This window comes from Myripristis murdjan, chromosome 6 (genome assembly GCF_902150065.1).
Source record: "Myripristis murdjan chromosome 6, fMyrMur1.1, whole genome shotgun sequence".
Taxonomy (NCBI): Eukaryota; Metazoa; Chordata; class Actinopteri; order Holocentriformes; family Holocentridae; genus Myripristis; species Myripristis murdjan.
Genome location: NC_043985.1, coordinates 7,088,309 through 7,102,744, shown reverse-complemented (window position 1 = coordinate 7,102,744; position 14,436 = coordinate 7,088,309). Strand labels below are relative to the sequence as shown.

Sequence of the window (14,436 nt, the reverse complement as noted above, 5' to 3'; positions counted from 1 at the left end):
TCTGGCCAGAAGACAGCGAACCAACTACCATGAGGAGGAAAAAAAACCCTAAACCTCACTCACAGGTTGTTTAGCAGCAACAGGAAAGTAAAACTGAATTGCAGAATTTTATGTCTGCGCCGATAAACAGACAAATTGAGAACATCATGTGCTTGCCATTTTCACAAATGGGGAAAAGTAAGAGCCACTGTCTACCTATTATCTAGAAAAAACTAGTAAATCAGATTCAGTCACGAGCCACCTACTCACAAACCCGCCAACACGCCTAGAAATTAAGTTAGTAAAGAAAGGCAATGACCGGAGCAGCCACTTCCAGAGGTAAAACACATTATTAAAGCAGATTTCCCTTACCTTAGTGCTCCTCCAGCAAATTCAACCCACTTGCCAGAGCCCCGGGCGACTAAATACTGCACTAAGTACCTCACAGGCAACAGAGAGCAAAGGGGGAGCGTCCAAACAGACGTGCTGCAGCAGAGAAGCACCGAGAGTGGAGAGCAGCAGAATGCAGGGTGAGGGAGAGAGAGAGAGAGAGAGAGAGAGACAGAGAGTGTGTGTGTAAAAGGAGAGAGAGGTAAAATAGCTCAGTACAGGAAGTTGATGGGAGTTGTAATAGTGTCTCAGAGGAAAATGTGGTGGATCAAGTCCCAGCTCCTCTCCACTTGTCCCCTTCTCTCCCTCACACTCACAGCAATAGCAGCAACACCTGCTGCTCTTTAGCCTCACAAACACTTTGATCTGCGACAAACGTGAATGCGCATTTGCCTTCTTTATTTCCATCCGTTTTTGTATCACCAAGTTCTACAACTACTGCTGCTGCCGCCGCTGCTGCTGCTATTTTGCACACCCCTTTTAATGTTAGAATCCCTTTACCTACTTATTCACACTTTTCATTCATGCATTTAGTCTGGCCTACTTTTGTAATCGCGACTTGTGTATGTTTCTTAAGACAAGGTGAGAATTTACTCACAACCAGGGCGATATAAACATGTACAGCAGGCGACTTTAACATGTGAAGTGGACTTTAAGTCGGCGTGTGAAAGGGAAAGGATGACCAATATATACTGTATGGGTTTTCCTATAGTTGTTACTTACATGTGTAATTTACAGCAGCGAGTTTATGCTTGGAGATGGACGACTGAATATGAAATATGCAAAGAAAGAAATGAGGAAGCTGGTCTACGACTGGCACGGACATCCAATAAGCTGTGAGTTCATGCTCACAGAGAAATGCCAAGCGCCTGCAGCACCGGGAGCAGCCACTCTCTAGGACACCGGCTAAATTCCTCTTATGCCCCCCTGACCCTTGACCTCAACCCATATGACCCCATTTACACCCAGCACTTCCAAAAAAACAACAAGCCTTCATAACGCACATCGAGGTGATGAGATGTTCCTCCATCACCAACTGCATATTGGCATAACTCGCTTCATTCATATTCATGTATGTGCTAAAAGTGCTATTTTGGGACCTGTTTTTTTCCACATTATGGAAGTGAGCAGAGCGATACAGTATTCTGGATTAGCAGCCCAGGAGAGCTGGTTAACTAGACGCCTCAACACTCTCTGACTTCAATTTGGCCTTAATGTTTAAAGTCCCCTTCCAGTAAAAAATACTAAAATCTGAGATTCAGATGGACCCCGGGCCCAGCAAACAAGTCCAACACAAAATGACTAATTCATATAAACAACATTAGTGTAACTAAGAGCTGATTTTTTTCATTGTTCCATTGTATTTTCATGGTTTGATCATGAAATACGGCGCGATTCCCATGAGTGTCGCGGGACGGGACTTCCGAGTTCTGTGGACAGAGCTCTGCCACACCAGTGTTTTATTTTCAAAAGATCAACAAGATTTTTTTCCTGGTTAGATAATCAAATATGACACTGGAGCAGGACTTGAAATGTGAAATACTACAAGCACCGTCTTTACATTTGATTCATTTGACCTCAAGTCCACGCATTCCTAAATGAACACGCTTTAGGTTCAATCAGTTCCATATGTTTTATCGGCCTAGCATGCAGCTGTATCCAAATAAACAAATACACAACTGGGTTAGTGATCCGAGTCCATTATTCCTGTGGATCGAGCCGCCTCCTCTCCTCACAGCTGCTGGCTGAACTCATGAATCCAGGCTCCCTTTGCTAATTTGCGCGGAATATCTTTGACCTTGAAAGGAGACCAACAAGAATAACAGAGCATGCTCTCAACATAAATATTCCCTGCTGGAGGAGGCCTCTCGATGCTCAACAGCTGGCCCTTTTGATTAGCGTGTTCCTTGTCCGACTCCGCTCCTCACACAGTTCACTTCCAAAACATCAGGACGAGTGCAGCGATACGACTCGTGCATCACTAAGCAATCTATCATGTCCCGAGCGCAGGCGTACACAACTTTCATCCGCAGTGACATGTACACTGAGCGTACTCTTCTTACGAGCCAGCTGTGTTATCCTTCAGGACAGCGGGAATTCCTATGCAAACTGAAAGCAGCAGTTCTATAGAGGCTCCGGCTACAGCCATTAAAATATCATTAGCTTTTTACATCTCTGGGATTACCAGCTGGGCCTGTCATGACAGCAACACCCCAGAATTCGAATTTTATGAAAATTAACACCTGTGTTTTCATGCCTTGCATCCATTTCCACGGCGCAGCTGATTGATGTGCTGCTTTCTGTGTAAAGTCGTGTTGCAGATTCATCTCTCTCCTACTGGTCGGGCTACACACACACACACTTACTGAAGACGCTGCGCATTTATTGTTTGAGATATTTCTGCTAAATCACTGCTTGACAAGAACAGGATAATCTGCATTCACGCTTGGCATGTTTGGCACTTTTTATCTGAATTACTCCTTTACTTCCAAGTCTTTTTCCAGGTAGGAACACTGATTTTCCAATTCTGCTGCTATCAAATTAATTAAAATGAATTCATAACGAAATCTACAGGAAATGACTGCAAAACAAAGGGTTTATGGGTTTATGGAGACGTGTGTTGACATCTAATAGCCAGCAGTTCCTTGATTTTGGAGTAAGTGTAGTAAGTGAAAGTGTAGGATAACTAAATGAATTGCAGCTTGATGCATGAATGAATTTCAAGAAGTGTCATTTTCCTGAGGAACAATGAAAGAAGGAGGGCTACCTGTTGCTGTTTGTAGTCAGCGGAGGGGGCGACCTGTGATCTGGCAGCTGCAGGGAAGACGTCTTAAAGACATCTAAGGCACACTGAATTTCAAAAGCCTTCATTGTGCCACGGCAAGACAAAGATTAAAACGTTACCAACGTGTTCCAGCTGACAGGGACGCCATCAAGTGCAAAGGTTTTTAAATAATTCAATGCAGCAGAGTGCGTTGACGTCTTTACAAGATCAGTAAACTACGTACTGCAAAGGCAGACCTCAGGAAAACACCAGAACCACAGTAAAACACAATTGCGGAAAAAATAATCTCTCACCGAATGTCAGAATTTGCCGTTTTCTTACCAAGACTCACACGTCCACTTTAAAAAGTTTTGAGTGATGCTGCGCTGTGAACTGTGATTTCTCATTTGTAAAACCGACCAAGCCAATCAGCACCGTTGTAGGGCAGGGCAAACACTGCTAGAGATACTACTGTATTAGCTAACATGAGAAAATGTATGTTAAAATATCCCCCTAAATTAACAAATGTGTCGCCGTGTGGACTGGAGGCAATGTCAGACTGAAGATGGACATGGAGTGTAACAGCTTGACAATTCAAGTCTTGACATCAGGAAAATATTAAGAGTGAACATGAGACAGCATGGCTTGTTGAGGTTAGTTTCTCCTCTGTGTACTCACAGTTCCACTCTGCAGCCAGTCTATGAGCGCCTGAGCTGTTTCGGCAGGTAACTGAGCTCTGAGGCTGTCTCTCTCCTCCCGGCTGGGTTGGAGCTCCAAGGCCAGTTTCAGGTCCTCGGCGAGCTGGATGACCTGCAGCGGACCCGCACTGATGGGAGAACCCAGGTCATACAGGCTGTTTGAAAACTCCACCGCTGCTGCTTTGGAACCTGGAGAAGGGAGGAGAGAAGAGAAGAGAAGAGAAGAGAAGAGAAGAGAAGAGACGTGACATGACGAGACACGAAAAGACAAAACAAGGCAAGACAAGACAAAACACGACAGGATGAGACAAGAGAAAATAAGACATAACATGACAAGCAGACAAGAGAAGACAAGAGACAGAAAGACATGACACGGTGCGACATGAGGTGAGGTGACATGACAAGACGAGAGAAGACAAAAGAGGATGAGTAAAGGAAGTAAGTCATGACAGCACAGGAGAAGACAGGAGAAAACAAGTCGGGAAAGATCATTAATCTTAGAATGGTCAAGAATATCATTCAAAATTGACTACTATTTTATTAATCTCAGAACATAAAGTAAGAGATGTATAAGGTAGGACGCGAGCCACAGAGCTTGAATGGAGTACAGCCCGACACCAACAAACCACATTCACCATTGTACTCTGTCAAGCCAAAGGACTGTGGCAAACAGTTCCATGACCATTCTGCTCCATTTGAGTTCTGTGATGTGAGTCCAAATTGATGGCAAATGTCAAAAATGTGATTCAGTTGTCATTGTTTTGAATGGGTCCGACATCCCTCTGCTTATGCCTTACTTAACAGGTTATTACCCCAGCCAGGTCAGAAAAATTATACATATGAGATTCAGCTTCCATGTGGCTAACTTTATCATGGTGTGGCTAGAGCTGAGCTTCACATGAGGCTTTATGCTGCTGCTGGAAACACTCCTGATGTTTTGAGACCAGTAATAAGAACAACTAATGTGCACATGGGACAAAACACACCAGTCTGCATTGTGTGAAGTGTGTTTTGTTATATAGTTGAATCTCTGTCCTGTCGGAGGTCAAACAGCAGAGCTATAGTGGTTTATTGTGGGATTTTCCGTGCCCGTCCCACTGACTTCAGTGTTAGAGGCAGCAAACTGAAAGTGACACTCTGACATGCCGTCCCCTCCATTCTTCATACGCTCCTTGACATAAAACAAGAAATGGACATTCCTAGATTGATGCAATGTGATGAAGTGTTTATTGAGGTAATGTGACCGACTGATTTCATTCACCTGCTTCATCTTATCCTCCTCAAAATGAAATGTGGATTACTTGGAGAAAACGTGGCCACTTGGTACTAGAGTCGAAAATATTCTGTGTTGCCAAAATGTAGAATAAAATTGTAAGACTTGACAAGTGCAACCCTTAAGTATTCGAAAAATTTAGTGAACTCAAAAGTCATTTGTCATATCACCAACAGAGCCCGTTCATTCACATCTAATTTAAGACTAGTTCACAAAGTGCGGCATGCTGCATGGCCGAGCAGCGACACGGAGTGAAGCAGTGGAGACGAGGTATTAATCAGAGCCATACATCCTACTCAATATTTCCAAACTGTCCATGTGTCACCTGGATCATTTCCCTGGCACCCGTTTGAGCATGCACACACACGCATGCTTACACACACACACACACACATCTGGATGCACTCAAATAATCACTGCTCCGTCTGAAAAAAACGCCTCACACAAGAGTGTCTCCATGCACTACACGGTGTCCAAAATTAATAAGCAGGACATAATGAAAACAACCTTTGCTCTGGATTCTTGGGGCTAAAAGTAGCCTCTATGCAAAAATGCTTGAAAACAATGAAAAGAGATAAAAAAAAAAAAAACACTTAAAAAAAAAAAAAAAAAAAACACCAAGCAAATAAATGCAGCATGCAATGGAATTTTGAATATGTGGGTTTATTATTGCACAAAGGAGAATAGCTGTTTTTTGTTTACTTCTTTTACTGTTTTTTTCTCCAAGAACATTGAAAAATATTAGGTCTCAAAATCGTATTTTATAAGCGGGTCAAGGATTTAAAACATGAGTACATTGCATTTATGCATTTAGTGGCATGCTCATGACTGATGGAATATTAATAGGTTGGATTCACTGTTGCATCTAGTGCACAGGCCAAAAATACATTTAAAAAAAAAAAAAAAAAAAAAAAGATAAAACATTTGTAGGACGCCTGAGGAAAAGTGAGCGGGAGCATGCCCTATACTGTATGTATATAAATATATAAAAACAAATCAGAACATGGACCCATTCCCTCATTCATCTGCCCATCCATCCATGCAGCCCGCGATGCTTGTGGGCCAGAGCGCCTGACATGAGAGCACACAGGAAGGAATTATCCACACACCGTGAAGCCGGTCTACATACAAACTACCACCAACAGCACCACACAACTGGAGCAGGAGCTCTACTGTGTAGCTCTGCTGGAATCCACACTGAGAGCACTAAGAAGGGATTTTTTTTTTTTAGACATTAAATGTGAACATTTGAAAACATCTCATGATCCAGGTCATTTTATTTCAATCCACAAGGGAGAAGAGCAAAACATTTATTTACAACCAAATAACTGTCATTCACCCAACATCCAGTTTATGAGAGTTTTTACATTTGCTGTGCTGAACACCTGGAGTGCTGCTGGTCTTTCCTGTGAAAAAAAAAAGGGATATGTAGAAGAAGAACTAGTTAATTAGCATGAGCAGTGACAGCCACTGAAACTCTAGGATGAGAAAATCCAATGAAAAATAAGTGAAAAGAAACAAGCACTGAGCACCAAAGATGGAGACAAATTTAGAACAACAACAAGGATCTGGAGGATTATGATTTAAGGTATGGTGAGGAGAAAATACTAAAAATTATCTGCAATCTGGCCACATGAGCTGTAACGTCTCTGTCTTCTGCAGTGAGACTCAGTGCAGAACATGCCAAAGCAGCATCCAACAGGTTGGACACTGGCAGTCGTTGCTCTGACTGCAGCCAGCAGATGGCAGCACTATTATTTCAGTCCCACCAGGGACAAGAGCAACATGAAACTCATTACCCAGTGAAGTGTTTCCACTATTATTCCTACAACATGTTTAACAAGAGGAGGGGAAAAAAGACCCCTCTCCTCATTCTGGAATGCAATCTGACCACCATATCAAAATACTGTTGATGAGTGGCTGTAATTTCCTTGTTCATGATTGGCTGATCTTATCACTAATGGGATTTTTAATGCATTTCTATTTGTGGTCGCTGAGGGCCGGAATAGCCAACTCAAAGCACTTGATGAGGTCATGCTGCTTTTTTGGCAAACAGCAGCAACTAAGAGAGCTTCATATGGGACAGAGGTGGATATATATCCTCTTTCTACTGGCACAACATGGGAGAACAGGGTAAGTCAAGCCTGTGGGTAAGATGAGTCAGCCGTTCTATCTAAATAACCATACACAAATGAAATCACACGATCATAGATTCAAAAGAGGGAATGCATTTCCCTGAATCTATGATGACGGTGCTTTTGCTGTAAAGTGATTCTCTTTATAGCAAAAGTGTCATCATTCTTCCGTGTCGAAATGGAAATAAATATATTTGAGCCATTACATTTTAATATATTGTTAACCATTTGAAAATAAAGAAAATGATCACATTATGTTGTTACAATGAACAGTCAGACTGCATGTCCCCTAGTGGATGAAAAGGCCCTCGTGAAAGGACGGAAAATGAAAAAATAATATTCATTAAGGGTAATATTTTACCTTTCACTGGTTCATCTTAACCCCATGGTCAGCTTTCTCCTACCCTTTGGTAAGCAGCGCCAAAGCACCACTTCTTTTGTGTGTCACACGTGTAAAACTCTTTAGGTAAAGAAAATCGATTTCTACAGATTCCCAGGAACCTCAAGTGTGTGTGTGTGTTTGTGTGTGTGTGTGTGTGTGTGTTTGTGTGGTTGTGTGTAAATAAATATATATTCATTCATGTATTATATATTCATATATTCACTATAGACTGTTCTCCCCTATAGTATGGCATGAATAGATAATAGTGCAATTTTAAGGGTTAAATCACAGCATGACGAATCTCTAGAGAAATCAAACTTTACTCCTTTTCCATGTTACCATGCTGTGGTCACAAGGCACACATGAATGCATGCACACACACACACACACTAGCTATACAACTAAATGCATTCTGAACAAATCATATGATCTAAGTTGAGTCTTGAAATTTTTAAAGGCTTTCAAAATTGGATATTGTTTACAGTTTCTTCCACCACAATAAAACGTGGTTAATAATAATAAAAGAAGCAATATATACAGCCATGTATATTGTTGGTTCTTGTGCAAGAAGCAGCAAATTGGTTGGACATCAGAGGGACTGACACTGGACCTCGGATCTGAGTTTAGGATATACTGTAAACAGTTCGTGTTTCTTCCTGTCCTCTTAAAGGACCATACCAGTGACTCAGCATGTGAGCGTGAGATCAATAAAATGTAAAAATGTTTTTGCAAATCTTTTCCTGCAGCAAGCAGTCATATTTTAGAACTCTGATACCATTCTTCCTCCCTTTCATGCAGCCACTGCTTTCCATTCATTCCACTTTGATATGAAAATGAAATTTCAGAGACTTCAGACTTTCTTCACACCAGTACTCCATCGCCATAATAAAGTTGTCCACACTGGTTTTCCTAAAAGCAGCAGCACTGTTGTGTTTCTCTCTAGAATAGGGGAGCTGGAATAGAGTTGTGCTGGCTGTTACAGTTCCTAGATTGTGCCATAAAGCACAATAAAATTTCCTGGCTAATCCAATCCAACCCGACGGCAGGAACACCGGTTTGGAAACTTGCAGTCTAAAGGCTGCCAATCATATTAGCAGCTTGTTTGTTTGTGGTTATTTACACTGACGCATCACAGTTACGCGCTGATGATTGATCGAAGTGAAAACGCTACACAAACTGTCGCTCTTTCATCACAAACTTGACGGTGAACTTGTTAGCTTTTACCTGCGATGATGTCGTCCATCTGCTCCAGAGCTGCCTCCAGCATGTGACTGGCCTCGGTTTCCATGACAACAGATGGAAGCATCAGACCTCAGATATTCTGATGACCTGCAAAAGAGGAAAAAAGGGTGAACTGGATATGCTTCCTAAACCCCTTAGACAAAATGCATGTACATACAGAAGTGATGTGCGGGGTTGATGGAAAAAGTTTGGCCCTGCATTTCATCTGCAGTTCCAGCAGCTGCAGGTAAAAAAAAAAAAAAAAGCCGTTGGTAAACTTTGTGCAGGTTGATTAAGTATATATACATATATATAAAAACTTTGGGTTTAAAATTGCAGGTTGGTCATCCATGAGTCAGCTTAATAAAACCGGTTGTTGTTTTGGATCACTCCAGAGTTGACCCACACATCACTAATGTACATATTACAAAAACACAATTCTGCTTTGTGCTTTTACTTGTTTGATGTGGATTTCTTTCAAAAATCCCTCCTGATAAACAGCAGGAGGACTACGCAGCAGAGAGTGCAAATTAATAAAATATCAGACGATAAAATGAACCATCAATGTGAGTTTTCACAATCACAACAACTCCAAGAGAGCGCCTGGAAACATCTGAAGAGCATGGCAGTGGTTTCTATTAAAAACCTAAATCATTCTGAGACTAATCTGGCAACAAACACAGGCATCACTCTCTGGTGTACCACACAGAGGCAAGATGAAGCAACTGTGGATGTGTGGATGCTCCAACTCAATTCAACCAACTCTAATCCAATAATGATAATGCATCTCATTTGCTCGGCATCTTTGTGGGGATTTCTAAATCTAATACTCCGAAAACAAAGATACAAATGCATGTATTAGCCGCGAGAATGATTTCCTTCCCTCTCTTCATTCTTTGTTTTGCATTTCTGAAAAAGAGAGCGCCTCTGTTTTGCAGCACGACGAGACGGCTCCACTAAAAAAAGTAAACAGTGCACGACTTCGATTCATGTTAAAGGGTGTGCCCCTTTAACGGTCAGGCTTTGTGCAGCAGCAGATATTTGCTTGGAGAAATGGAGAAATTCTGAGCATGAGGAAATCTAAGTGATCCGTAATGTAATATCCTCCTCAGCTGGCACAAGATGCCCAGTTCACATCGAGGGTTACATAAAAACAGCATGGCATATTGGTATCATGTCACATGGAAGATGCCACATGGGTGATGGTTAACTTTGTACAAAAAAGTCCGAAAAATAAAACTTCCTAATTAAACGGGCAATTAGTAAGATTTTTACTGCCCCATATACACAGCTTGACATTAACTTTTTGCCACTGTGGCTGGTCAGTCATGACTGTGTCTCTCTGTCACAAAAGTTGGTTGCACAGCTGTGAATGAAATATGTTTACAGGTCTACATAAGCTGGTCCAATATAGGCTGTGGATCTAAGACAGCAGATCGGCTGAGAGTTGCAAAGAGCATCTCAGCTCCATAGGTCTGATGTGTTTCCACAACAAAGGCACAACTTTAAAATGATCTCCAGACTACATGAGCAGATCCACGACAAAGGAAAGACAGCAAAAACTGATAGATCGGTTTACTGTTGTGTAGATGGCATGAAGTGGAAAGAGCTACAAAGCCGAGCAAACTCCTAAACAAAGTCAGCCTTAACTTCGAAGCTACAAAAGCATATTCTGTATACACTTATGCAGATGATAGTTGCGATAGACAGATAGGTAGGTACTGTACATAGGAAGGTACTGTATGGCCGTTGAAGCCGATGGGCGCATGGACAGGCTGAACAAAATTCGCTCTATAAAGTAGTGATTAAAAATCACAACTTTGGCCAATTTTACTGGAAAATGTAGATTTCCCCCTTAAAAAAGCAGAACCCTAAAATATAATGAGGCTCATAAAATATTAAAAAGAATGGAGCACAAAAGTACAATTTTTTTTTTTGTTCAACACAAAAGACAATTTCATTTAGGTTTCAAAAGGTTACAGAACACTCCATACATTTTGGGCGGAATAGTCTTTGTTCAATACCATTCTTATCTCTGTATGTCACGTAGTTCAGTTCCTATGGGTAGCATTTTGTGTTAGCTTAGCATAAAGACCTGAGGTCTGTGGGAGTCATTAGCCTAGCTCTATCAAAGTGAAACAAAGTGAATGACTCCCATAGACTTCAAGTCTTTATGCTAAACTAACATGAAAGGCATGGGAACTGAACCAGTGGATGTACAGAGGTGAAAATAGTGTCCAACATCTGGTCTCAGTCTGGGGAAGTCGGGAAAAGGCTATTTTGCCTAAATCACTGGAATATTCCTTTAAATGAAAACAACTTTGGGCTCATGGGTTTCAGAGGTGAAGTATTACAGCTATAAAGCTGCTTCATGTAGGATTGCCTCATCAAATTATCACTGTGAGCCTCCATTCTTACTTTTACAGACACTGGCAGCTTGCTTTCCTTTTTGATTTGTTTAATTTTTGATCTCCCACAAAAGAGAGTAGCAGGTAGAAGGTGTATTAGGCATCAAAGGCTGCAATAGGGGAAGATGCAGACAAGATAATTTAAATAATGTGCTGTAACACGTGCCACTGCTTATATGGCACAGTGGCATTTTCCTTGAGTTTTACACCCCCTCCCCCACTTCCCTGGGACAGAACACCACTTGGAGGCTTGTGGACTTCACACACACACACACACACGCACACACACACACACACACACACACACACACACACACACACACACACACACACACACACACACACCACTGTGGGCAAGCATGTACTGTACATGTGGACAGGGGCAACTGCACATTACACACACACTCACACACAAAGACCTATTATTCCTCAGAGCAGGATCTTTCTGTCATCCCTGCCTCTGGCTGCTCCTCCACCTCCTGCCAACCTTCCTTTCAGCTTTCCGACCCGCCCTCACCCCCCCAACCCCAGCCCCCCACCACCGCCCCTTCCTGTCATCCCGTCTTTCCCTGGCACTCATCCCTTCTCCGTCATCTCTCCTTCAAGGCGCCAATCCCTCTGTCATGCTGTCATGCCGACTTAGTGAGAAACAGACATCAGCCCGCTGAAATCAAGAGGAAGGGCAGTGATGTAATCTACTGCCGCCTTGGGGAGGAAAAATACCCCCGCCCTGCTGAGATGCCTAACGCTCATCAACACAGAATTTCACAAGCAAAGCTCATCATTAAGACCGACTCTGGCAATCTGCACAGAACAGAGTCAGTGTACTAAATGTGCTGGGATTACAACTCTGATGCCATCTCTCTTCTTGCATTTTTCTACATGTCCAAGTCTGTGTGCATTAAAGTGTGTGTGTGTGTTCCAATCATGCATGCATGTGTGCAGCCACAGATGTGTTTACAATAGAACCAGTAATAATTGTGAATGGGTGAATATTGGTCCTGTTGAGACAAAGGGTGACGGCACCATTCACACACTCTGACAGTCTGACTCTGTTCAGCAGCACTGGGACAGCATTTGACCACACCGGGACAACAAAGCTTTTGTTGTTGTTGTATGTTTGCGTGTGTGAGCAGGAGACAGTGAGAGTGTTTATGCAGGGAAACTGCTGGCATTACATGACTTTGTTCATTGGTGTGACTGCATGTATGTGAAGACCCCAGCGAAGAGATTACTGTCCTGCTCCAGCAAAGAGCTGAGTAACACAGCAACAGTCTCATCCTCTGTCTCCTGCACTGCACAGTCTGTACCATTTCTGTGTGTGTGTGTGTGTGTGTGTGTGCATTATGGAAGACAGGAGAGTGAACGGTTGTGTGTGTTTATTACATGATTTTGTGTCTCCCTGTGTGATGCTGAAATATTGTTTCTTAGTACAGAAACACACAGGTAATGGACAGAAATGCTTCACAAATAAAATTAAGATGTATTGAATTAAAAACTCTGAATGGATGTGGCAAAAATCTTCAAAATATGTTGAGATACTGAGATGAAAGCAGATTTTTCTTTTTTTCTTTTTTTTTTTTGAGAAAGTAGCGATGGAAATGCATATGTTGAATAAACAACAACTTTTTCACAGCAGCCATTTTGACATTGAAATAGCAGGGTAAACAGAAGTGACTGATGATATCAATCCGGGTGTGCCAAAGTCTTTCCACTGAACCAACTGGACACTGACTGACCACATGGGTCTGGTGTATTCAGGACACCTTGTTACCTATAAACACCTGTTTAAAAGGTTATGTGTGCCATCTTCTTTGCAGGTTTTTCATTTGGCAGTGATGGAGAATGTACGAAAGAACAAATCCACCTGCAATAGGGGCAGTGTAAAGGGACAGTGAACTAAAACATGTAAATTTTCATTAAAAATGTTTTTATTGTCATTACTGGGTATAGAAGACATCATGAAACTGTGAGTACGTGAAGTCCTGTCTATGTTGAAAGAGGTCTGTTGGTTCATTTCTCATGAGTCAAATGCGCGGTGCTGCTGGGGGTTAAAGGTTATTTCCATGTTTGCTCCCCCTTGTGGACACATGTGGTATTACTTTGGAACGGGGCTCCAGGAAGATGTGTGCAATATAAAAGCAAACAAGCTGAACCACGGCCACTGACCGCTGTGAGACAGAAAAACAGAGTGCAGTACAGTCTTTTGGCCATCAGAGGCAGCGCTGAGCACTTGCCAAACAGAGTAGAATATATGGCAGTCAACGGGGTTAAATGATATAAAGTGATCACCAAATTTGATTCCAAATATTTACCAGTAACTGCACTATTACTGTCATCGTTACATGGTCCAACATTTATAATGAAGACAGAATTATAAACTGACATGAAATCGATGGGTGTCAAATTATGGAAATTTCAAAAGATTTCCGCTCTGACTGGTTCAGTCCAGATATATTTCATCACCTCAATTAATAATGTAGAGAGCTGATTTTATGGAAAAGGCCCTTCGACTGCTGTTCATTTTACACTGTCTAGCCTAGTATTAGTGTTCTACATCGCCCCCTGGAGGAGGCCTCATATATTCTTACAGTTGGAATACCATCTGTGATGTAAAATATTTCTCTCTATCAAGGAGCACTGCTGGACTGAACAACAGTCTTCTCTTGAGTTCAAATCACATTGTTTGCATTTCCTGAATCCTCATTTATGTCGTGGTTGATGTAGAAACAGACACACCTTTTTTTCCCAGAGACAGAGGTACACTCCAGAAAAACTAGTCTGTCAAACACCACCATGTGTGACCTGTTTCTACACCCACTTCAGTGCTGACAAGTCTCTCTCTCTTCCTCATCGGGTAAAAGGAAGTCGTCTCTCTCTCGTGTGTTAACAACAGACAGGTTTGGAGAGAGTGAGAGAAAACAAATACGTGTTATCAGGCGCTGATATGGAAACTTCGCAAAAGAGAAGTGAGGCGTACAGCTGGCAAATTTGCATGGCTACCAGAATTGTTGACATTCTTTTTTTTTTCTGTCTCTTTGTTCATGCAACACCTGCCTTTCACCTAAAAATGTTGCAACTGCTTATTTGTCCTTTAACTCCCGAGCAGGACGGAAACCGCAGAGAAAATAATCACTGCCGTCAAACCTCATAACTTCAGATTTTTAAACTGTGTCCGTGTTTTCA

The 14,436-nt window shown here is 42.0% G+C and overlaps 1 protein-coding gene across 3 annotated transcripts in view; it reads right to left on the bottom strand.

The window, feature by feature from the left end:
* The window catches only part of ppfibp2b (PPFIA binding protein 2b), an 88,275-nt gene that overhangs the window by 55,234 nt on the left and 18,605 nt on the right, over nucleotides 1-14,436 (bottom strand). For all 3 annotated transcript variants that reach the window (XM_030052804.1, XM_030052805.1, XM_030052806.1), the window contains exons 2-3: nucleotides 8,846-8,950; nucleotides 3,812-4,020 (exon numbers count right to left, since the gene is read on the bottom strand). In XM_030052804.1, coding sequence (XP_029908664.1) covers nucleotides 3,812-4,020; nucleotides 8,846-8,927 — 291 coding nt within the window. In that variant the 5' untranslated portion in view covers nucleotides 8,928-8,950. The remainder of the gene's footprint in view (nucleotides 1-3,811; nucleotides 4,021-8,845; nucleotides 8,951-14,436) is intronic.